General features: G+C 42.2%; 1 protein-coding gene across 4 annotated transcripts in view; it reads left to right on the top strand.

Moving 5' to 3' along the window:
* Positions 1-19,274: 19,274 nt before the first annotated feature.
* LOC115207461 (semaphorin-3F-like) overlaps positions 19,275-23,081 on the top strand; it is a 119,834-nt gene continuing 116,027 nt past the window's right edge. For all 4 annotated transcript variants that reach the window (XM_029774540.1, XM_029774542.1, XM_029774543.1 and 1 more), the window contains exons 1-2: positions 19,275-19,759; positions 21,665-21,822. In XM_029774540.1, coding sequence (XP_029630400.1) covers positions 21,708-21,822 — 115 coding nt within the window. In that variant the 5' untranslated portion in view covers positions 19,275-19,759; positions 21,665-21,707. The remainder of the gene's footprint in view (positions 19,760-21,664; positions 21,823-23,081) is intronic.

Raw genomic sequence — 23,081 nt, forward strand, 5'->3', positions numbered from 1 at the left:
CGCCTATAGGCTAGGTCTATGCTGCGTTGTAGGCATATGCCTCAAGTGAGCTAAAGAAAACATTTCTGGCTATTCCGTTTTAACAACAGCTGCCTATGCACACGTTGCAACGAAAATGTGCATCTTAAATGGACATATTTTAAACTGTCCTTGTGTGAGGGCGCAGCCAGGAACTAGTTCTGGATGATGGCAAGTGGCGGGGTCAATAAACCAGAATTGGTGGATCCTCCATCACGCTCAACGAGAATAGCCTTGCAAGACTGCAGGCCCAGACGGCATTCCCGGCCACGTCCTCAGAGCATGCGCAGACCAGCTTGGCTGGTGTGTTTACGGACATATTCAATCTCTCCCTATCCAAGTCTGCTGTCCCCACATGCTTCAAGAGGGCCACCATTGTTCCTGTTCCCAAGAAAGCTAAGGTAACTGAGCTAAACGACTACCGCCCTGTAGCACTCACTTCCGTCATCATGAAGTGCTTTGAGAGACTAGTCAAGGACCATATCACCTCCACCCTACCTGACACCCTAGACCCACTCTAATTTGCTTACCGACCCAATAGGTCCACAGACGACGCAATCGCCATCACACACTGCCATCACACACTGCCCTAACCCATCTGGACAAGAGGAATACCTATGTAAGAATGCTGTTCATCGATTACAGCTCAGCATTTAACACCATAGTACCCTCCAAACTCGTCATTAAGCTTGAGACCCTGGGTCTCGACCCCACCCTGTGCAACTGGGTCCTGGACTTCCTGACGGGCCGCCCCCAGGTGGTGAGGGTAGGTAACAACATCTCCACCCCGCTGATCCTCAACACTGGGTCCCCACAAGGGTGCGTTCTCAGCCCTCTCCTGTACTCCCTGTTCACCCACGACTGTGTGGCCATGCACGCCTCCAACTCAATCATCAAGTTTGCAGACGACACTACAGTGGTAGGTTTGATTACCAACAACGACGAGATGGCCTACAGGGAGGAGGTGAGGGCCCTCAGAGTGTGGTGTCAGGAAAATAACCTCACACTCAATGTCAACAAAACTAAGGAGATGATCGTGGACTTCAGGAAACAGCTGAGGGAGCAGCCCCCTATCTACATTGAGGGGACAGTAGTGGAGAGGGTGGAGAGTTTTAAGTTCCTCGGCGTACACATCACAGACAAGCTGAAATGGTCCACCCACACAGACAGCGTGGTGAAGAAGGCGCAGCAGCGCCTCTTCAACCTCAGGAGGCTGAAGACATTTGGCTTGTCACCAAAAACACTCACAAACTTTTACAGATGCACAATCGAAAGCATCCTGTCGGGCTGTATCACCGCCTGGTACGGCAGCTGCTCCACCCATAACCGGAAGGCTCTCCAGAGGGTAGTGAGGTCTGCACAACGCATCACCGGGAGCAAACTACCTGCCCTCCAGGACACCTACAGCACCCGATGTCACAGGAAGGCCAAAAAGATCATCAAGGACAGCAACCACCCGAGCCACTGCCTGTTCACCCCATTATCATCCAGAAGGCGAGGTCAGTACAGGTGCATCAAAGCTGGGACCGAGAGACTGAAAAACAGCTTCTATCTCAAGGCCATCAGACTGTTAAACAGCCATCACTAACATTGAGTGACTGCTGCCAACATACTGACTCAACTCCAGCCACTTTAATAATGGAAAAATGTATATAATCAATTTATCACTAGCCACTTTATATTATATAATGTTTACTCATCCTACATTACTCATCTCATATGTATATACTGTACGCTATACCATCTACTGCATCTTGCCATCTTGAGTAATTAAATGGATCACTAGCCACTTTAAACAATGCCACTTTATATAATGTTTTCATACCCTACATTACTCATCTCATATGTATATACTGTACTCTATACCATCTACTGCATCTTGCCTATGCCGCTCGGCCATCACTCATTCATATATTTTTATGTACATATTCGTATTCATTCCTTTACACTTGTGTGTGTATAAGGTAGTTGCTGTGAAATTGTTAGGTTATATTACTTGTTAGATATTACTGCATGGTCGGAACTAGAAGTACAAGCATTTCGCTACACTTGCATTAACACCTGCTAACCATGTGTATGTGACAAATAAATTTGATTTGATTTGAATAGCCTATGCAACACCTCATACGTTGATACGCTTACTTCAACATCACCCCAGTATATCAGAGCAAGACGGAAACGCAAAGAAACAACAACACAACACCGTTTCCCCTCTGACAGGGCCAAAGAAATTATGCTATGTTTATCATTTTTTGTCTTTGGTTTATAGCCACAGATATGCTCCCATTCTCGGTGTTTGAGAATAGGGGGTTTCAGCATCTTGTGAAAATGCTCGTGCCACATTACAAACTTCCCTCTTGCACCCATTTCAGCAAAGAGGTAGTACCCGCTCTATATAAGCAAACCAAAGCTAACATTTTCAATGAATTGGCCAATGCACCCTGTGTTGCACTTACTTAACAATGGCAGCTCATCACATTACCCCGGAGTGGGAGATGTACTGCGCTACAGACACATTCCCCCTTTATGAGAGTCACAAGTGTGAATTTGGCACTGAAGGAGGCAGTTTCATGGTGCTGTCGTAACCAATTGGGAATTTACCACATACGACTGGTAAATATCCACTTCAACGGCCCTCAAACTGGTAATTACTAGTGGAAAACTAGTCTATCATCCTGAGCACCGACTTCTCCCACATGGTGACCTCTGACATCACCTACTAAGGAAATGGTCTCTATAACAGCATTTTCGGCAATTAAATGCAACAACAAAACATTATTTATAAAAGGCAATCTATTAATGTGGTTTTTGAAGACTATAAATTGTTTACATGCATAAAAGCTGTACTTTTAGCTTATGGTTGACACAGCCTGTTGGCTATCAGCCAATTGGCGTTTCTCAACGTGTTCAAATCACATGAATGCATCCAACTGGAATTCATGACTTCTCACCTCCCACATGGTTAAAAATGCAGCATCAGAGTGGAAACTTGAGAGGCCCATCATAACAATCCGGTCACAACAAACAATGCAAGGAACATTGTGAATGCTGAACATTGTGAATTTCCCACTGTATAGAAACCAACCTGTGACACTAAAAGCACAATACATACCAAACTTTGGGTTTGGTGAACTCCTACACCTCCACTAAATAAGATATTTTGCTTACTGTTTAAGAATAATATAGCCAGAATAGTGTTGCTTCACTGTGAAGCTAATATTGCACTGCATTGGGACTGCTGGTGTTGTATTTCTAATGAGCAGGCTTGCACTGTGATAAATTCATACAACATTAACACCAATAGATATTATTAAATGACACTGACGTTCAAGATGGCTTGGTTTTATATTCATTCACCTTATGCATAGATAACTAATATTGATAAGTGATATGCAATATAACTAGATTAGAAGGCTTAGGCTACTTCATCCTAATTAAGCTAAACGCATTGGATAAAAAACAAACACTGGCATATTATAATGGAGAACATGTTCAATTAAATGATATGTCTGCATATCAAACAGGAATATACACTCACTGGACAGTTTATAAGGTACACCATACGTTCACGGAAATAGTTAGCTCCTGCAGACCGTGAATCACGTGTCTGTGGCTTGCTATATAAAACTGGCAGACAGGCATCCAGTTACTGTTAGAATAGGCAAAACTAGTGACCTAAAAGACTTTAACTATAGTATGATCATCGGTGCTAGGCGAGCCAGATCCAGTATCTCAGAAACGGCCCTCCTCCTGGGCTTTTCACACTTAACAGTGTTTAGGGTTTACCGAGAACTGTGTGACAAACAAAAAACATCCCCTCTGCAGCAGGCCTGAGGGCAAAAACAGCTCGTTGATGAGAGAGGTCAAAGGAGAATGGCAAGAATCGTGCAAGCTAACAGGTGGGCCACAAACAGACAAATAATGGCTCAGTACAACAGTGGTGTGCAGGGCGACATCTCGGAACGCACAATCCTTGTCACGGCTGGGCTATTGTAGCAGACGACCACACCGGGTTCTACTCCTATTAGTTAAGAAGAGGCTCCAGTGGGCACACAATCACCAACACTGGACAATTGAGGAGCGGAAAAACATTGCCTGCGACATGACAGCAAGTTCAGTTTACTTGAGAGGCCTGCGTAGTCCCCAGAACTCAACCCAATAGAGCATCTTTGGGATGAGATGGAACGGCCTGTCCGCAGCATGCATGTACTGTCCTCCAATCTGTTGTCATCTGCGTGATGCCATCGCGTCAGCATGGATGAAAGCCCAAAGAGTTCAGGCTGTTCTGGAGGCAAAGGGGGGTCCAAACCGGTACTAGATGGGTGTACCTAATAAACTGGCCTGTGAGTGTATATTACATTAAATTAATACACCATTGTAATATTATTAATGCCTTTCTCTCTCCTTGCATGGCATTAGACAGATCAACTGCAGCCCGCAGATGCCCAAGCCTCAAAACAAGAACCGTGGGGAGAAATCAACACTTGTCATCTTTTATGAATATTAACACTTTTATTGGTTATCCTGTGTCTGTGCATGAATCCTTAGAACACTGTCCATTGTAAAAAAAAGTCATCCCATAAGTGAGAGACATCTCAAGGAGATTAACTTCCAACATTTAAAAGCTTGTTCAGTAGATGAGGGCAAACTTTGTCATGACAGCCACAGGAGTTAACAGTTATTTTGCAGCCCTTCACTAACACCTCGTTCAACTAAATGTGATCTAAATTGTAGACCATGAATAGTTGAAAAATGTGTTTGTGCTGGTCAGGAATAAAAATATTCTATGACAGAAATCACCCATGTCTGTATTTTAGAATGAGCTGGCAATTCTGCATGATAGAAAATAATGTGTTGATCTACTTCTATCTAACATATTGATGTTGCAAACTGCTGAATAAACTCCTGACTAAACTCCTGGGATAGGGGGCTGTTCCTGGTGGACGGAAGGTTCCCAAGTTTTAGGTGATGGGGTGGGAGCAGAAACACAAGGGGGGAGAAATTAACCTCACTGCTCAAATTCCAGTGCTGGTTCAAGTTGCTGAGAACCACAACTACCTTTAGTTATGTGCAGTGGTTTTGTAAACAGTTTGATCAAGTTGTTACCGATGTACTTTTAATTGATAATTTCATAACGCAAAAAAAATCTTCATATGCAATGGTGCAACACAGGAGGGGATGAAAAAGTGACAAGAAGAAATTAAGCTATGTATTGACTGTAAGAATGCAAAAATAAATTGGCTGGCTAGCAAACCTAGATAGAACAGAACACAGCTAGCTTCATTTCCTAGGTTTTTAATCAAATGTTGTTAAAATGTCTTACCCCCAAACCAGTCGGGCACAATTGTTTTGTCCTGCCAAACAAATGCAATGGAGTGAAATGAATGCATCAGTTGCCATCTGTCCCTGTAAACAAATTGGAAAAAAAAAACTGATTTGCTACATTTGTCATTAGCTGGCTAGCAAGTTCAACAAGTCAGGATAAAAAAACACTCAGCCAAAACAGAAAGATAAATGGGGTCAGAGACCCACTACAGCAGCACCACCCCCTCAAGATTCTGAGCCTGCCTGGCAGGATTGGTCCTACAAAGCCAAAGCCCCCTGATGGGTGAGCATAATATACAAGGAATTTCTCAAAGCTACTAATGAGAACCTTGACAACCTTGTACCTAGCCGGTGGGGATTCCGATGGGGGTGCGCCCACCCAGGCAGTGGCAGTGCTGGCAACACTAGCTGCAGTAACCCATGGGGAGGGTGTCACACTCGGACAATCAGAGATGTGGCAAATTACTGTGGCCCTGGTGGCACGGAATGATCAAAGGTCACACAGATGCTTGGGAAAATGGTCACAACGGGGGACCAGCGTGTGTGTGTTTTCAAGGGAAGGGGATGTACCTGATCTCCAACAGCTAGGACAAATTTCCCAATTTGCGCAATGTTTTTTGCTAAATTTTGCATGCCTTATCAAACAGCTGCAACTGTATATGCATTCACACATCAAGTCCTTTCTTGAGTTGGGCTCAGGGATGGAACAACTGTTAAACATCTGAGCTTGTGGTTGTTTGTTGGGGAGAGGGGTCGAGTGTGTACGTGTGTGTGTATGTATCCCACATCTGTTGCTATGGGGTAATGATGTTAGGGACAATATAGGATGAATCACAATAAATGTTTGCTAAAATAATAATTGCTTACAAAAATATAATATTTGTAATGGCAATACTGGTTATAGGTAACAATCCTTCGCATGAACTGCATATTATTTGTTAATTGTGGAAATTTATTTATGTTGTAACCACATATAATACAAATCGAGGTGAGGGCATTGGAAGTGCTTTTGGCGGTTGATCTGCTTCTGTTCTGTGGGTGGCACAGTGTGCTCTTTTCGAAGGATGGGTCCCGGTCTCTCAGGGGCCCTGGGATGTGGGGGGACAGAGATGGCCTGCCGGTAACTGGGATGACAACCCAACTTGGGAGGAGGGGGGGGGGGGGTGTTAGCGGGTAGAATAAATTAAATGAAAACAAACCAAATTTTATTGGTCACACACATTTTTAGCAGATGTTATTGCGAGTGCAGCGAAATGCTTGTGTTCCTTGCTAGAACAGTGCAGTACTAAAAGTAAAAGAATGGAATTAACAAATATATAAATATTAGGACGGGCAATGCCGTTTTTTTTCATTCACCTGCTTTCACTTCGTCATTAGGGGTTATTGTGTGTAGATTTGATGAGGAAAAAAAAGAATTTTAGCCATTTTAGAATAAGGAAATAATGTCACAAAATGTGGAAGAATAGGTCTGAATAGTTTCCGAATGCACTGTATTTCCATTCATTTTTTAAACCGGTACTGGGGGACCTTCAGACGAGTTTTGTGAGGCCTGTGGGCGTCTTAGAGAAAAGAAATGGACATGTACACTACCATTCCAAAGTTTGGAGTCACTTAGAAATGTCCATGTTTTTTAAAGAAAAGCACATTTTTTTCCATTAAAATAACATTAAATTGATCAGAAATACAGTGTAGACATTGTTAATGTTGTAAATGACTATTGTAGCTGGAAGCGGCAGATTTTTTATGGAATATCTACATAGGCGTACAGAGGCCCATTATCAGCAACCATCACTCCTGTGTGCCAATGGCACGTTGTGTTAGCTAATCCAAGTTTAGCATTTTAAATAGCTAATTCATCATAAGAAAACCCTTTTGCAATTATGTTAGCACAGCTGATAACTGTTATGCTGATTAAAGAAGCAATAAAACTGGCCTTCCTTAGACTAGTTGAGTATCTGGAGCATCAGCATTTGTGGGTTCGATTACAGGCTCAAAATGGTCAGAAACAAAGAACTTCCTTCTGAAACTCGTCAGTCTATTTTTGTTCTGAGAAATTAAGGCTTTTCCATGCGAGAAATTGAATAAAGTTCGAGAAATTGAAACTGAAGATCTCGTACAATGCTGTGTACTGCTCCCTTCACAATGCTGTGTACTGCTCCCTTCTATTCTGGCTCTAACCAGAATAGAAGGTGGAGTGGGAGGCCCTGGTGCACAACTGAGCAAGAGGACAAGCACATAAGAGTGTCTGGTGTTTTGCGGGTGCCATTTAATTTAGCTGCCAGTTGAGGACTTGTGAGGCGTCTGTTTCTCAAACTAGTCTCAAAGTCAAAAGTGAAGAGGTGACTACGGGATACTGGCCTTCTAGTCAGAATTCCTCTGTGCAGTGTCTGTGTTCTTTTGCCCATCTTAATCTTTTCTTTTTATTGGCCAGTCTGAGATATGGCTTTTTCTTTGCAACTTTGCCTAGAAGGCCAGCATCCCGTAGTCGCCTCTTCACTTTTGACTTTGAGACTGGCGTTTTGCGGGTACCATTTAATGAAGCCAGTTGAGGACTTGGGGATGAGGTAGTTGGATGGGCTATTTATAGATGGGCTATGTAAAGGTGCAGTGATCTGTGAGCTGCTCTGACAGCTGGTGCTTAAAGTTAGAGAGGGAGATATGAGTCTTCAGCTTCAGTGATTATGGCAATTCGTTGGCAGTAGAGAACTGGAAGGAAAGGCGGCCAAAGGAGGAATTGGCTTTGGGGGTGACCAGTGAAATATACCTAATGGAGCGTGTGCTATGGGTGGGTGCTGCTATGGTGACCAGTTAGCTGAAATAAGGTGGGGCTTTGCCTAGGAAAGACTTATAGATGACCTGGAGCCAGTGGGTTTGGCGACGAATATGAAGCGACGGCCAGCCAACAAGAGCATACAGGTCGCAGTGGTGGGTAGTATATGGGGCTTTGGTGACAAAACGGATGGCACTGTGATAGACTGCATCCAATTTTCTGAGTAGTGTTGGAGGCTATTTTGTAAATGACATCGCTGAAGTCAAGGATCGGTAGGATAGTCAGTTTTATGAGGGCATGTTTGGCAGCATGAGTAAAGTATGCTTTGTTGCAAAATAGGAAGCCAATTCTAGATTTAATTTTGGATTGGAGATGCTTAATGTGAGTCTGGAAGGAGAGTTTACAGTCTAACCAGATGTAACAGTACTCTTCTTGCGTTGTGTACAATCAATCATCGACACGAACTCCAACTTGTAACACCAGTCATGGAGATTTATTTTGATAGGAACAGCACAAAATTGCACGCCATGCAATGCACGGCTCACCATCCAACTCTGCACTCACGTATGCTGGTTTGGTGCTTGTTCACTGGGCAATGTAGTTACCAAAATAATACAATTACAATATACAATATAATATCTTTAACAAGGTACCTGATAGGAACAGCACAAAATTGCACGTCATGCAATGCACGGCTCACCATCCAACTCTGCACTCACGCACTGTACAAAATATACCCCCACCCACCCCCCCCCCACCAGACACAGTAAGTTGCTAGCTAGTATTAGCTGGATTTCTCTACAACAAAATGCACAACCAATATTCACCAAAAAACACTGCATCTTATGTGTGATGTTCGAATAACATTTACAAACAAATTGATATAAATTGTACATTTAAATTATCACTTGGGAGTATAAAAATCACTTTTGACGTACAGTGCTTTGCAACCAACAACTTACCGCTGGTTTGGTGCTTGTTCACTGGGACGATTTTAACTGAAACATCCTCCCTCGTAAGCAAGCTACGCAAACCAGCCAATAAGATGCCATGTTGAGTAGGTGAAGGCAAGACAAAACTAAAACCAAAAACCCATTGGCTTAACAATAAAGTGGCAAGGGGAATCACCAATATAACCCTGTTACACAGACACCTAGGTATTTGTAGTTGTCCACATATTCTAAGTCAGTACCGTCCAGAGTAGTGATGTTGGACGGGCAGGCAGGTGCTGGCAGCGATCGGTTGAAGAGCGTGCATTTAGTTTTACTTGCATTTAAGAGCAGTTGGAAGCCACGGAAGGAGAGTTGTATGGCATTGAAGCTCGTCTGGAGGTTAGTTAACACAGTGTCCAAAGAAGGGCCAGAAGTATACAGAATGGTGTCGTCTGCGTAGAGGTGGATCAGAGAACCACCAGCAGCAAGAGCGGCATCATTGATGTATACAGAGAAAAGAGTCAGCCCAAAAATTGAACCCTGTGGCACCCCCATAGAGTCAGCCAGAGGTCCGGACAACAGGCCCTCCGATTTCACACAGTGAACTCTGTCTGAAAAGTAGTTGGCAGCTTTCCAATCTTTGGGGATCTCAGACGATACGAAAGAGAGGTTGAATAGGCTAGTAATAGGGGTTGCAACAATTGTGGCGGATAATTTTAGAAAGAAAGGGTCCAGATTGTCTAGCCGGGCTGATTTGTAGGGGTCCAGATTTTGCAGCTCTTTCAGAACATTGGCTATCTGGATATTGTTGAAGGAGAAATGGGGGAGGCTTGGGCAAGTTGCTGAGGGGGGTGCAGAGCTGTTGACCGGGGTAGGGGTTGCCAGGTGGAAAGCATGGCCAGCCGTAGAAAAATGCTTATTGAAATTCTCATTTATCGTGGATTTATCGGTGGTGACAGTGTTTCCTAGCCTCAGTGCAGTGGGCAGCTGGGAGGAGGTGCACTTATTCTCCATGGACTTTACAATGTCCCAGAACTTTTTGGAGTTTGTGCTACAGGATGCAAATTTCTGTTTGAAAAAGATAGCCTTTGCTTTCCTAACTGCCTGTGTGTATTGGTTCCTAATTTCCCTGAAAAGTTGCATATCGCGGGGGCTGTTCGATGCTAATGCAGTACGCCACTGGATGTTTTTGTGCTGGTCAAGGGCAGTCAGGTCTGGAGTGAACCAAGGGCTATATCTGTTCCTGGTTCTACATTTTTTGAATGGGGCATGCTTATTTAAGATGGTGAGGAAGGCACTTTTAAAGAATAACCAGGCATCCTCTACTGACGGAATGAGGTCAATATCCTTCCAGGATACCCTGGCCAGGCCGATTAGAAAGGCCTGCTCGCTGAAGTGTTTTAGGGAGCGCGACTGTGATGAGGGGTGGTCGTTTGACCGCGGTCCCATTACGGACACAGGCAGTGATCGCTGAGATCCTGGTTGAAGACAGCAGAGGTGTATTTAGAGGACAGGTTGGTCAGGATGTTATCTATGAGGGTTCCCGAGTTTACGGATTTGGGGTTGTACCTGATAGGTTCCATGATCATTAAGGTGAGATTGAGGGCATCTAGCTTAGATTGTAGGACGGCCGGGGTGTTAAAAATATCCCAGTTTATGTCCCTTAACAGTACAAACTCTGAAGATAAATGGGGGGCAATTAATTCACATATGGTGTCCAGGGCGCAGCTGGGGGCCTAGGGAGTTCTGTAACAAGCTGCAACAGTGAGAGACTTATTTCTGGAAAGGTGGATTTTTAAAAGTAGAAGCTCGAACTGTTTGGGCACAGACCTGGATAGCATGACTGCACTCTGCAGGCTATATCTGCAGTAGATTGCAACTCCACCCCCTTTGGCAGTTCTGTCTTGGCGGAAAATGTATACACATACATAGAGGCATTTTTCAGCTATGATTTTACCACTCAGAATCCAGAATGGATATGACAATGGGGCCAGCACAGGACGTAATACACCCTTACAACAATCTACTTTTTGATCTTCTTGACTTCTTATCTGGTAAACTGTTACTATGTGTCAAGAAAAGAGTCCTAATTAGGGGTTAGTGTACTCCAGTAAAAAAGGGCTGGTTTAGATTAAAAACTTTTGCCCTGTGTCCCCGTTCATAGGGGCATGAGAGACTAGTCAGTGGTAGAATTGAGTTGGCACTTTATTGGCCCAAACACCCACAGACCCACAAGGTTGAGGTTACTCATGGACAGTAATTAGTAAGAAAACAAATGTTGCATTGATGCATTGTGTCTTCTAACTGTCCAAGAATAGGATCCAAAGTGTTAGGAAATATTTGTTCCCATAAATACAAAGGAGGATGTCTCTCCTCATACCTCTGGCACTTTAGTCAGACTGCCAGACTGTGCACCACAGAGCCAATCAGGAGAGAATACATACAGGTCAACTGTGCCAATTGAAAGTCAAGGGGTGTGTCTGTGCCTTTTGGATGACTCTCTCTTTACAGAGAACCCCTGTGGTTCAAGTCTGCTCTGCGCATGTCTGAAAGTGACAGAGCCAGCAGCCAAGAGAGTTTTTCACAGTATGTCATAAAAAAAAGTATTACACTTATGAATGTATGTAAAATGCTAATATGTATTAGATCCAAGTACAATGGAATAACTAAGACCTGAATTTGAATGCAGCGTGTTCCGATTCCTCCTCCTCTTTCTGTCCAGCTGGGTCAACCAAAAACACTTGGCCTGATGGTTCATGCAGATACTGGGGAAGCAATATAGAAATATTGATCCCTTAAATGATTTTACTATTAAATGACCCATATCACAACCCTCATACCGCTTCACAAAAATGTACCTAAATCAATTTTGGAAAAAGAATTTTACTCACAAAAGGAATTTATTTTCCCAGTTAGAAATAGTAGGCCATGCATCAAATAACTATTTTCATCAGAAAAACGAACCCTCAAATGCAATATTTCATTTTGTAAGTTGTCTGCAGGTGGCTTGTTGTGAATGCACTCAAATATCAAGTCATTATCAGGTTATGTAAACTGCGTTCTAATACTCAACATAGAAGGATTTGTCTTAATGTACAGTATATGAAAGTGATGCTATGAAAATGATTCTTTCACGTTATCAAGCTCACTGTTACTAACAAATCACTGCCTATTACTGTGATTAAAAAGAGCATATGAGGCCTACCTGTGCGCCTTCCTTTAAGCACCTCTGTTTGAACACCTCTCCTGTCCTTGATCCATACCACATACAGCCATTTGCAGATCTTTTCAGTGTCCATGTGAAAGATAGTTATTGCGAGGATGGAACATTTGTTGACTTAAAAAGTTTTTTGGGGTATCTGTACTTTACTATTTATATTTTTGGGCAACTTTTACTTTTACTTCACTACATTCCTAAATAAAATAATGTACTTTATACTCCATACATTTTCCCTGACACCCAAAAGTACTCGTTTCATTCTGACAGGAAAATGGTCCAATTCACACACTTATCAAGAGAACATCCCTGGTCATTCCTAGTGCCTCTGATCTGGCGGACTCAAATGCTAAACACAAATGCTTCGTTTGTAAATTATGTCTGAGTGTTGGAGTGTGCCCCCGGCTATCCATAAATAAATACAACATTTAAAAAAAATGTGCTGTCTGGTTTGCTTAATATAAAGGAAGTTTAAATTATTTATACGTTTACTTTTCTTTTTGATACTTAAGTACATTTTATCAATTCCATTTACTTTTGATACTTAAGTATATTTAAAACCAAATACTTTTCACTTTTACTCAAGTAGTATTTTACTGAGTGACTATAACTTTTACATGAGTCATCAAGGATGACAATCAGTACTTTTTCCACCACTGGGCTATAGCCCTATTCGCACCGGACTAGTATTACTAGAGAACGTTGGTATTTAATTTATTACCCCAGAATGTCCATTATTCCAGATCTGACGGGATTCGTTTTGTTTTCAAAACTGCCTGCTGTAATCCTTTCTCTTTTTTTATATAAATTGACAGTTATGACGGAAGCTAAGAGTTTTTTTTCTAGGTGTGAAGATATTTCATCAAGTCTAGGCGATAACAGCCACTGATAACTCGAGTTTTGTTCCCAAGTTTCCAAACCATCTTTGGTATTGTGTCGCCATAATATTTGAATTGAGGAAGTGTGATCATCATCAGTCGGATATTTTAGCGATCCGAAGTAGAATACGTCCTAAATGCCCCCAGCCTTCAGATGTGAGCTAAACAGCTAACTTTCACTTCATATGCGTTTGTAGGCTATGGATGAGAAAGTGAACTTGTTCCAAACGTTAAGATCAGTTGTATGCTGCTTTGCGATCTATTAACAGCAAGGCTTGCATTAAATAGGCGCAATATTTTTGAATGATGCATTTGGCGATGCTCAATTCATTCACACAAAACGTATAAACAAAAGCATTCACTGTGAAAGTCGATACATGTAGACACTTAATATATAGATAAAGCGCAGCACTTCGTTCAATCTATTGAATCAGTTATTGTATTATTGCAGAAACCGCGAGCAACACCTGTTAAACTCAGACATTCCTCTCAAAGCACAAGGATGTCGATTTGCACGGGACGAGAATTATCACAGAATTTTGGAGTTTGCCAAAAAACTGTAGGTTATTCTGGTTAGTCAATGGCCAGATTTCAGTTCCCATTTAACCCATCAAAACTGTAGGCTACAGTTCCCTTGACATGACATAGGTCTATTTGAAGTCCCATCTTGTGACTGTCGAATTTATATGGAGACTCACAATCATCACACATAACAAAGTCTGCACTGCTATCATCCTCTTTTGCCACAATTTAATGACCCTAAACTGTCCAATGGGGACTGCAGGTTATGAGTCAACCAAACCATCACTAATGTACAGTTGAAGTCGGAGGTTTACATACACCTTAGCCAAATACATTTAAACTCAGTTTTTCACAATTCCTGACATTTAATCCTAGTAAAAATTCCCTGTTTGAGGTCAGTTAAGATCACCACTTTATTTTAAGAATGTGAAATGTCAGAATAATAGTAGAGCGAATGATTTATTTCAGCTTTTATTTCTTTCATCACATTCCCAGTGGGTCAGAAGTTTACATACACTCAATTAGTATTTGGTTGCATTGCCTTTAAATTGTTTAACTTGGGTGAAATGTTTCGCGTAGCCTTCCACAAGCTTCCCACAATAAGTTGGGTGAATTTTGTTTCATTCCTCCTGACAGAGCTGGTGTAACTGAGTCAGGTTTGTAGGCCTCCTTGCTCACACACGCTTTTTCAGTTCTGCCCATAAAATGTCTATAGGATTGAGGTCAGGGCTTTGTGATGGCCACGCCAATACCTTGACTTTGTTGTCCTTAAGCCGTTTTGCCACAACTTTGGAAGTATGCTTGGGGTCATTGTCCATTTGGAAGACCCATTTGCGACCAAGCTTTAACTTCCTGACTTATGTCTTGAGATGTTGCTTCAATATATCCACATAATTCTCCATCCTCATGATGCCATCCATTTTGTGAAGTGCACCAGTCCCTCCTGCAGCAAAGCACCCCCACAACATGATGCTGCCACCCCCGTCCTTCATGGTTGGGATGGTGTTCTTCGGCTTGCAAGCCTCCCCCTTTTTCCTCCAAACATAACAATGGTCATTATGGCCAAACAATTCAATTTTTGTTTCATCAGACCAGAGGACATTTCTCCAAAAAGTATGATATTTGTCCCCATGTGCAGTTGCAAACCGTAGTCTGGCTTTTTCTATGGCGTTTTGGAGCAGTGGCTTCTTCCTTGCTGAGTGGCCTTTCAGGTGATGTTGATATAGGACTCGTTTTACTGTTGATATAGATACTTTTGTACCTGTTTCCTCCACCATCCTCACAAGGTCCTTTGCTGTTGTTCTGGGATTGATTTGCACTTTTCGCACCGAAGTACGTTCATCTCTAAGAGACAGAACGTGTCTCCTTCCTGAGCGGTATGACTGCTGTGTGGTCCCATGGTGCTTATACTTGCGTACTATTGTTTGTACAGATGATTTGCATTTGGAAATTGCTCCCAAGGATGAAACAGACTTGTGGAGGTCTACAATTGTTTTCTGAGGTCTTGGCTGATTTCTTTTGATTTTCCCATGATGTCAAGCAAAGAGAGACTGAGTTTGAAGGTAGGCCTTGAAATACATCCAAAGGGACACCTCCAATTGACTCAAATTATGTCAATTAGCCTATCAGAAGCTTCTAAAGCAATGACATAATTTTCTGGAATTTTCCAAGCTGTTTAAAGGCACAGTCAACTTAGTGTATGTAAACGTCTGACCCACTGGAATTGTGATACAGTGAATTATAAGTGAAATAATCTGTCTGTAAACAATTGTTGGAACAATTTCTTGTGTCATGCACAAAGTAGATGTCCTAACCGACTTGCCAAAACTATAGTTTGTTAACAAGAAATTTGTGAAGTGGTTGAAAACCGAGTTTTAGTAACTCCAACCTAAGTGTATGTAAACCTCCGACTTCAAATGTACATATCATCAGCAGTAATACACAGGGCATGGCAGAGGAAAGGGAGAGCTTTGCAGTGTTGTTTTATGACATTTGAATGTGCATCAGATGGCAACAAGATCATATTGTAGGGTTTAGAGGGTTTAGAATAGGATGGGAGGCCAAGAGGCTGTGTAACCAATAGAGAGTCAGATTCACAAGTGTGGGAATAAACATTGTCTGGGTAAAGGAGCAAATTCATACTCAACAAAGCTTGCAGGAGTCATGGACCAAATAGCACTATAAAAAAGTAAAACAGCTTGGGGCTAGCCATTGCACACTGAACAAAAATATAAACGGAACAATTTCAAAGATTGAGTTACAGTTCATACAAGGAAATCAGCCAAGTTTAATAAATAAATTAGTCCCTAATCTATGGATTTCCCATAACTGGGAATACAGATATGCATCTGAAAACCAGTCAGTATCTGGTGTGACCACCACTTGCCCAGTGTTGCCGTTTTTGCGGTATTCTGCCAAATTGGGCTACTTTGAAAACGATGTCGCGGGTCAAAATGTATTGGTCACGGGTGGAGGGTTTTTGGTCCACTTCTAAATAGCTCCGCGGCCGCCATGGCATTTTTCTTTAATAAAAATGTATATATATTTCACTGTGACCTGCTGCTGCTGACTATCAGGCAGTGAGCAGGATGTTACTGAATAAGTGAGTGAGCGTGTGAGCGAGTGAGTGAGTGATGGAAGGGGGGGTGGGTGCGTTGAGAGCAAGGGTTGAGAGAGTGCTGCAGCAGAGGCAGCTGTCTGCGCACGTCCTGATAACATTTTACCTGTTGTAGTTAGGCTATTTAGATTTGGCATAATGGAGACACCCCTTTCCATAAAACATATTAACGCGCTAGAACTGATATAACGGTGACAAAGCATTGGAAAACCACTTTAGGCGCACTAAAGCTCTTTAGATAAATTCTCTCAGACGTGGTTTAAAGTAAACTGCATTCTAATGTCGACTTTTCTTATGGATAACAGTATAAAGCGAAGGGTTTTACTCATGCTCAGTTCTAGAGTCTGGAGCGCTATGCGAGTGGACCTTCTAAATGTAGGTTATGGAACTCGCTCACGTGCTTGTGCTATGGGGAAAAAGTCCACAGTGAAAATGACTTTAAGTGTAAAGAATGATAGGCTACATTTGCATCTGTTGGCCATCAAGTAGGCTATTAATTCCTATATAATTCCTATAAGACATTAATGAGCGAGTTAGGACGACGTAGTCAATATAACTATTTGTTCAGCACTTTTGAAATACAGAGACAGAATTCAGAACATGGGCCGTTCTTACAGTATACTCCCTGTACACCAAGTCAGAACGTAGAATACATAAAGGGGGCATATAAGCAGAAAATAAAAGCTCTTACAATATTCAATGATTACATTTCTCTAAAACAGGCTATAGGCTACAGGTGCACCACCAAGTCAGAACAGTAGGCTAAGTTATGAGTTGCTTTGCAACTCTTGCAGTTAGCCACTGATTCCTTCCAAACCACTCATTATTGAATTTGCGATTTCCAACTTGTGTAATTTTTATGTCCAATGGCCGATGAGAACAGATATGTTTTTCGATAATTTTTCGGCATATGACAAGGTTTGAAAAGGATTTGCCAGTAGACTGTCGACTTGATTCATGATGATAACTGCTTGACTAGCTTGCTAGCTAAGATTTTGAAAGTATGATGTTGACATGATCAGTCCAATCAAATCTACTGTAGATACAATGGGATTTGATGTCATTTTATCTGTGGCCAATGACCTTGAGCCTTCTTCGATGGGCACTCCTAATGTAAATCTATGGCAGCACCCAAGGGGCTTGAATATTCGAGCTCTCCACATAGACTTTGTAATGATGTAGTGTCCCCATGAGTGACAGAACACTGAGCCAATCACGGCGCAACTAGAGAACATTACCAACCCCTACGCTCCGTATTTTCTGCTGGCTGCCCCACCACCACAGAAAGCTCTGAGTTAGGCTGAAACACCTGCATTTTGGAGCTGCCTTACTCAAGAAAGCAAAAAAGAGACCATGTTTATTTTTTTACATTGTTTGCAATCTGACATGTATTAATTCCAAAATTACATGCAAAACAGGCAACAGTGGTCAGTTTCATTGTGGACTTTTCCCTGAAATGAGATGTTGGCATGTTTGCCTATCAGGGGCTATAGGCTACCTGCATCTAGCTCAGCAAACCATGGCAAAGTTGAATTGTAATTTATAAACCCAGATTTTAGTCAGTACATTTTAGTCATTTAGCAGACGCTCTTATCCAGAGCGACTTACAGTAGTGATTGCATACATTTCAATTCATTTCATACATTTTTTATTTTTTTTTCATACTGGCCCCCCATGGGAATCAAACACACAACCCTGGCATTGCAAACACCATTGCAAACACCATGCTCTACCAACTGAGCCACAGGGAGGCCAGCCTATGCATATTGAAATAACAAGTACATCTAGCAAATAGGCCATTTGTAACAGTTTGTAGTCTTAACATCTGGCACATAGTAATGTCACAATTTGCAGAAAATGGTCTAACGTTTGTTTTTTGAAGTTCGTCCAAGTGTTTCTTGCACAGAGATTGAGATCCTCTGTCCAACTTTCATCACTCAAACTCTCCTGTCGGATTTATCTATAGTTGTGCACATGCGCACAGCGGATTTTATTTACAATTATAAGCTGGGTGGTTTGAACTCTGAATACTGATTGGTTGAAAGCCATGATATATGGCCAATATACCACACCTCCTCGGGCCTTATTGCATTTATCCTTTGCCAAGATAATCCATCCACCTGACAGGTGTGGCATATCAAGAAGCTGATTAAACAGCATGATCATTACACAGGTGCACCTTGTACTGGGGGCAATAAAAGGCTACTCTAAAATGTACAGATACACAACACAATGCCACAGATGTCTCAAGTTTCGAGGGAGCATGCAATTAGCATGCTGACTGCAGGAATATCCACCAAAGCTGTTGCCAAAGAATTGAATGTTCAGTTCTCTACCATAAGCCATCTTCAGTGTCACTTTATAGAATTTGTCAGTACGTCCGACAATTTGAATGCACAGAGATACTGTGACGAGATCCTGAAGCCCATTGTTGTGCCATTCATCCACCGCCATCACCTTATGTTTCAGCATGATAATGCACGGCCCCATGTCGCAAGGATCTGTACACAATTCCTGGAAGCTGAAAATGTCCTAGTTCTTCCATGGCCTGCATACTCACCAGACATGTCACCTATTGAGTATGTTTGGAATTCTCTGGATCGAAGTGTACAACAGAGTGTTCCAATTCTTGCCAATATCCAGGACCTTTGCACAGCCATTGAAGAGGAGTGGGACAACATTCCACAGTGCACAACCAACAGCCCAATCTATGCAAAGGAGATGTGTCATGCTGCATTAGACAAATTGTGGACACAAGATACTGACTGGTTTTTCCATCCACCTCCCTACCTTTTTTTAAGGTATCTGTGGTGAACAGATGCATATCTGTATTCCCAGTCATGAGAAATCCACTGATTAGGGTCTAATTAATTTATTTATATGAACTGTAACTAAATCAAATCTCTGAAATTGTTGCATGTTGCCTTTATATTTTTGTTCAGTATATATTCAGAAACGTCAAGTTTTGAAGTTACTCTGCCTGTGGACCCTGGATATTGTAGACGTGAAATCTTGCGGTTGTGTTCCAGACAGTTTATCTTCAAGAGGGAGGTACAGGGGCGTCGCTGCTAAGGTAAGTTCCCGCCCCATGGGTGTGTCTATGCAGGACACCGGCGAGCGCGCTGTATCCACCTGCCAATGCGTTTCCCCTTCAGTAGCCTACAGAGCTGTGTTGCGTGCGCCGCGTTTCAACTTTAGCAACTACTCCATTTCAAGGAATAACGCTCATTATGACAACAACAAAGTGGGATTGTACACAATAGACTGAGAAAAGAGCATAGAGGACACAAATATTGCAAGCTGAGGTGATTAACAAGTTCATTTGGAACCTATATATTTGTTACCAGGGAATCGTGCAGGATCTCCGCTGCTTCATTCGTAGGCTACACTGAGAAGAATAATTGAATAGGATTTTGTTTACTACCTTCTCAATGACTTGTATAACTGGATTCAACATAATTTACACCGGGCAATAACCAGGTAGGCACAACTGTAGGCTACTTTATTTATCTCTAATGTTTTGATGCATAGGGCCTAAGCTTTTTCAGTCAAATCATGACTCATATGTCCATGTTTAATTATTTATTATCCTAAGAGATTACAATCAAAACACAATGGCTCCAGTAATTGAGTCGAACAAAAATTGGTGAATTAGGCCTATTGTCTATAATAGTCTATACTATTTTAAGTCTACTGATTTAAGTGTAGCCATATAAGAAGCTAATGCTTTGTGTAATCAAATCCAGTTTTATTGGTTTCTTTTTATTGTTAATATTATAATCATGTATTATTTTGTTGCATTGTGCCGGCATGAGGAACAATATAGCCTAAGCTTTCAGTCCCCGTAGTAGACTATCGTATCATATTAGCCATAATACACCCGTTTGGATTTCTTGCAGATTCCTCTGCATTTCAAACTGCTATGGGAGCTCTTGCATGGTCTTTTGAGCTACTGTACTTCTCACGAGCGTCGCAAGAAGCGAACATTTTATAGCGCTCGAGTTTCTTTATCTTACAGGCTGTAGAAATGTGTGCTGCTATTAGTGGGTGGTTTCAAACAGTCAATAGACTGTTGTTATTCTGTTATAACACAAGCCTTTCCCCAGTTAAAGACAGTCTAAACTGTTAAGAGTTGCCTAATTTAACTTATTTGCACAGACGTCTGTTATTCCAGTTCATTTAGTTGCCTAAATCCCATTCTCAGCGTAATAATTAATGTTTAGCAATAACAATGTCGTACCAGTCACGCTTTATTTGGGCAAAATGGCAGGCTATAATTTGGAATTTTACGCTTGGAGGTCTGTCCTAACCTGGAGGGTTGAGGCTCTCATTGGGAACTTGATCCTAAATCCCTTCGTGGCAGCTTGACATCATACCCTGTTGACCCGCGTTACGAGCAGAACAGTGCCATGCAGGAGGGATTAGATGGCAAAACATGTCTTTAAGTAGCCTTTATGAGCTCCAAAGCTCATAAATCAGCCTTAATATTAACATTATCTCTACTTACGTGGTGTTTTGTTAAATTATCTACATTAGGTTATTCATAGGCTTTTATCATGTCACTTTAAACGTCGCACGTTTTATTATAGAGGTTACTGTCCATCTTTGGAGATGCCAGTGTGCTGTGCTACGTCTGCGTAACATATCTCCAGATAATTTGACAACAGACTCGTTTACTGGGCATAAAAGTAAACCTATATGCGTGTATGAGTTTTTATTGATTTTTTTGGCGTTACAGGGCAGCGGTTAGCGGGTGTGTGGCAGACCCGCCAGACCTAGGTTTTTTAGGGATGTGGTAACACCTCTGGTGCTCTTTGCTCTCTGGGGTCTGCGGAGACGCTGGGGAGGAGGGAACTGTGGACTGGTGCGTTTTAGAATGGGACAGTGATGGGGATGTTGCGGGGTCTCGGGAGTAAAATTAGATTAATGAAGATGCAGAATAGTTGAGGGGGAAACTGTAATTCCATGTGAACGAACGCCGAGCTCGGGCCGCGCCCCAACTATTCCATCCCTACATTGACGTGCTCTGTTGCATTGTAGTGGTCTGTACCTGTACCGACTTACCTGGGAGGACAAGAGACTGCAGGTCTCATCTGTGATTTATCCCCTCTCAACAACACTTCCTTTTTATAAGAGTGATAGTGAAAGTTGGAATTTGTATGATAAATATCCTCAAAATGGATGCATAAACATTCACTTAGTGTTGATAGTTTCAACATGCAACATTTTTTTTCGTGAAAAATTATACAGAATCCTGACCCAGAAGGAGTTAGTAGGTCCAATATATTGCAGGTGTGAGTATGGGGTGTGGTACAGAGCTGATCATTCTCTCTCCCTCTCTCTCTCTCTCTCTCTCTCTCTCTCTCTCTCTCTCTCTCTCTCCAGCTTCCTGGACTGTTTCTCCTCTGTTTCTGGAAGCGGAGAGACCATGCTGTGGGACAAACTATGGTGGCTGTCCACCTTGCTGGCCCTGTCGGCCGAAGCATTGCCCACACTGGCCATTGAGCCCCTCTCTGCCCCTCGGGTTTTCCTCTCCTTCAAAGGTAAGACCCTCACACTTTCAGATATCTCAAATAGTTTGTCTGGTTCTCTGTGACTGAAAACAGGTGGATAGAATGTCCTTGTATGTGAGCTCTTGTGGTTGCTTCCAGGTTTTTATTTTCACGCTTCCTCCTAGCTTTGTCTGCTCTTGGTGAAATGTAGGGTTTAGAGGGACTAGACTGCTGTTATAGCCAGCTATGCGCTTATTTTGGCACACCATGGTGTCAGTCAGAGCCCATCTCTCTCTCTCTCTGGCTGAAACCTGATTATCTGCTGAGAGAGGGGGCGATGAGAGAGATGAGGAGAGGAGAGGTGCTGTTTGTTCCTACTGTTCAGGGCCAGAGAGCACATCTTCATTAAACAGACTGACTGGCTGACTACCACAGTCCTCCAACAGGGCTTTGCCTGCCCTCAGCTCCCCTCTGAAATCAAGTTGGATATAACACTTGGCCGTGTACACATTTAGAGGGCCCAGCGTATTATGAATGCCTTTCAATGTCACATGAGGCCCTGTCTGTGTTTTGAACTGTACCTTCAAAATGGTTCTTTATGGACATCATCTCTAATGTCTTGTAGACCTAATTGCTGTGTCTATTTACAGGTGTAGGGGCTTACTTTGATCACCCTGTTGCAGTAGAACTTTCCTGCAATGCAGGGAATATAAAACTTGTAGTGTATTTGAGGTATAAAAAGGCTTCTGAAGTTTTTAATCTCCACTTTGAAAATTTTCCCTTATGAAAAATGTATCAACCCTTACAAAAATGTATTAATTATAATCCACTTATTTCACATTTCCTGTTGCTGCAGGATTATTTTCCTGCAGTAGCAAATGGCCTCAAACTAATATCCTACATCTGTAGGCTAATCGTGAGGTGAACCCTGGGATGGAGCTCAAAGGAGCGGAGGACTCGCAAAGCCTCCAGATGACTTTAAATCCTCATCACCTCACCTGGGGACTGAGAGGAGATTCTGCACTTTTTCTTTTTGTCTGCAAGTATGTAGAATTGGGCAACCTGAGTCCCTCTCTCTCTCTCTCTCTCTCTCTCTCTCTCTCTCTCTCTCTCTCTCTTTTGCTTACCTGTCTGTTTTCACTCTCTAATCAAGTTTGTTTTCACAATCACACTGCTCCAAATTGGTAATTTCTTTCCAATTTCCTTTCAATTAGTTCCTTTTTTGTTTTTAATTGTTTTTTTAGAGACCTATATGCTTGACAGAGCATCTTTACTTTGTTGGTGACTAGAATTGAACATGAGCTGCACAT

This window comes from Salmo trutta, chromosome 14, assembly GCF_901001165.1.
Source record: "Salmo trutta chromosome 14, fSalTru1.1, whole genome shotgun sequence".
NCBI lineage: Eukaryota > Metazoa > Chordata > Actinopteri > Salmoniformes > Salmonidae > Salmo > Salmo trutta.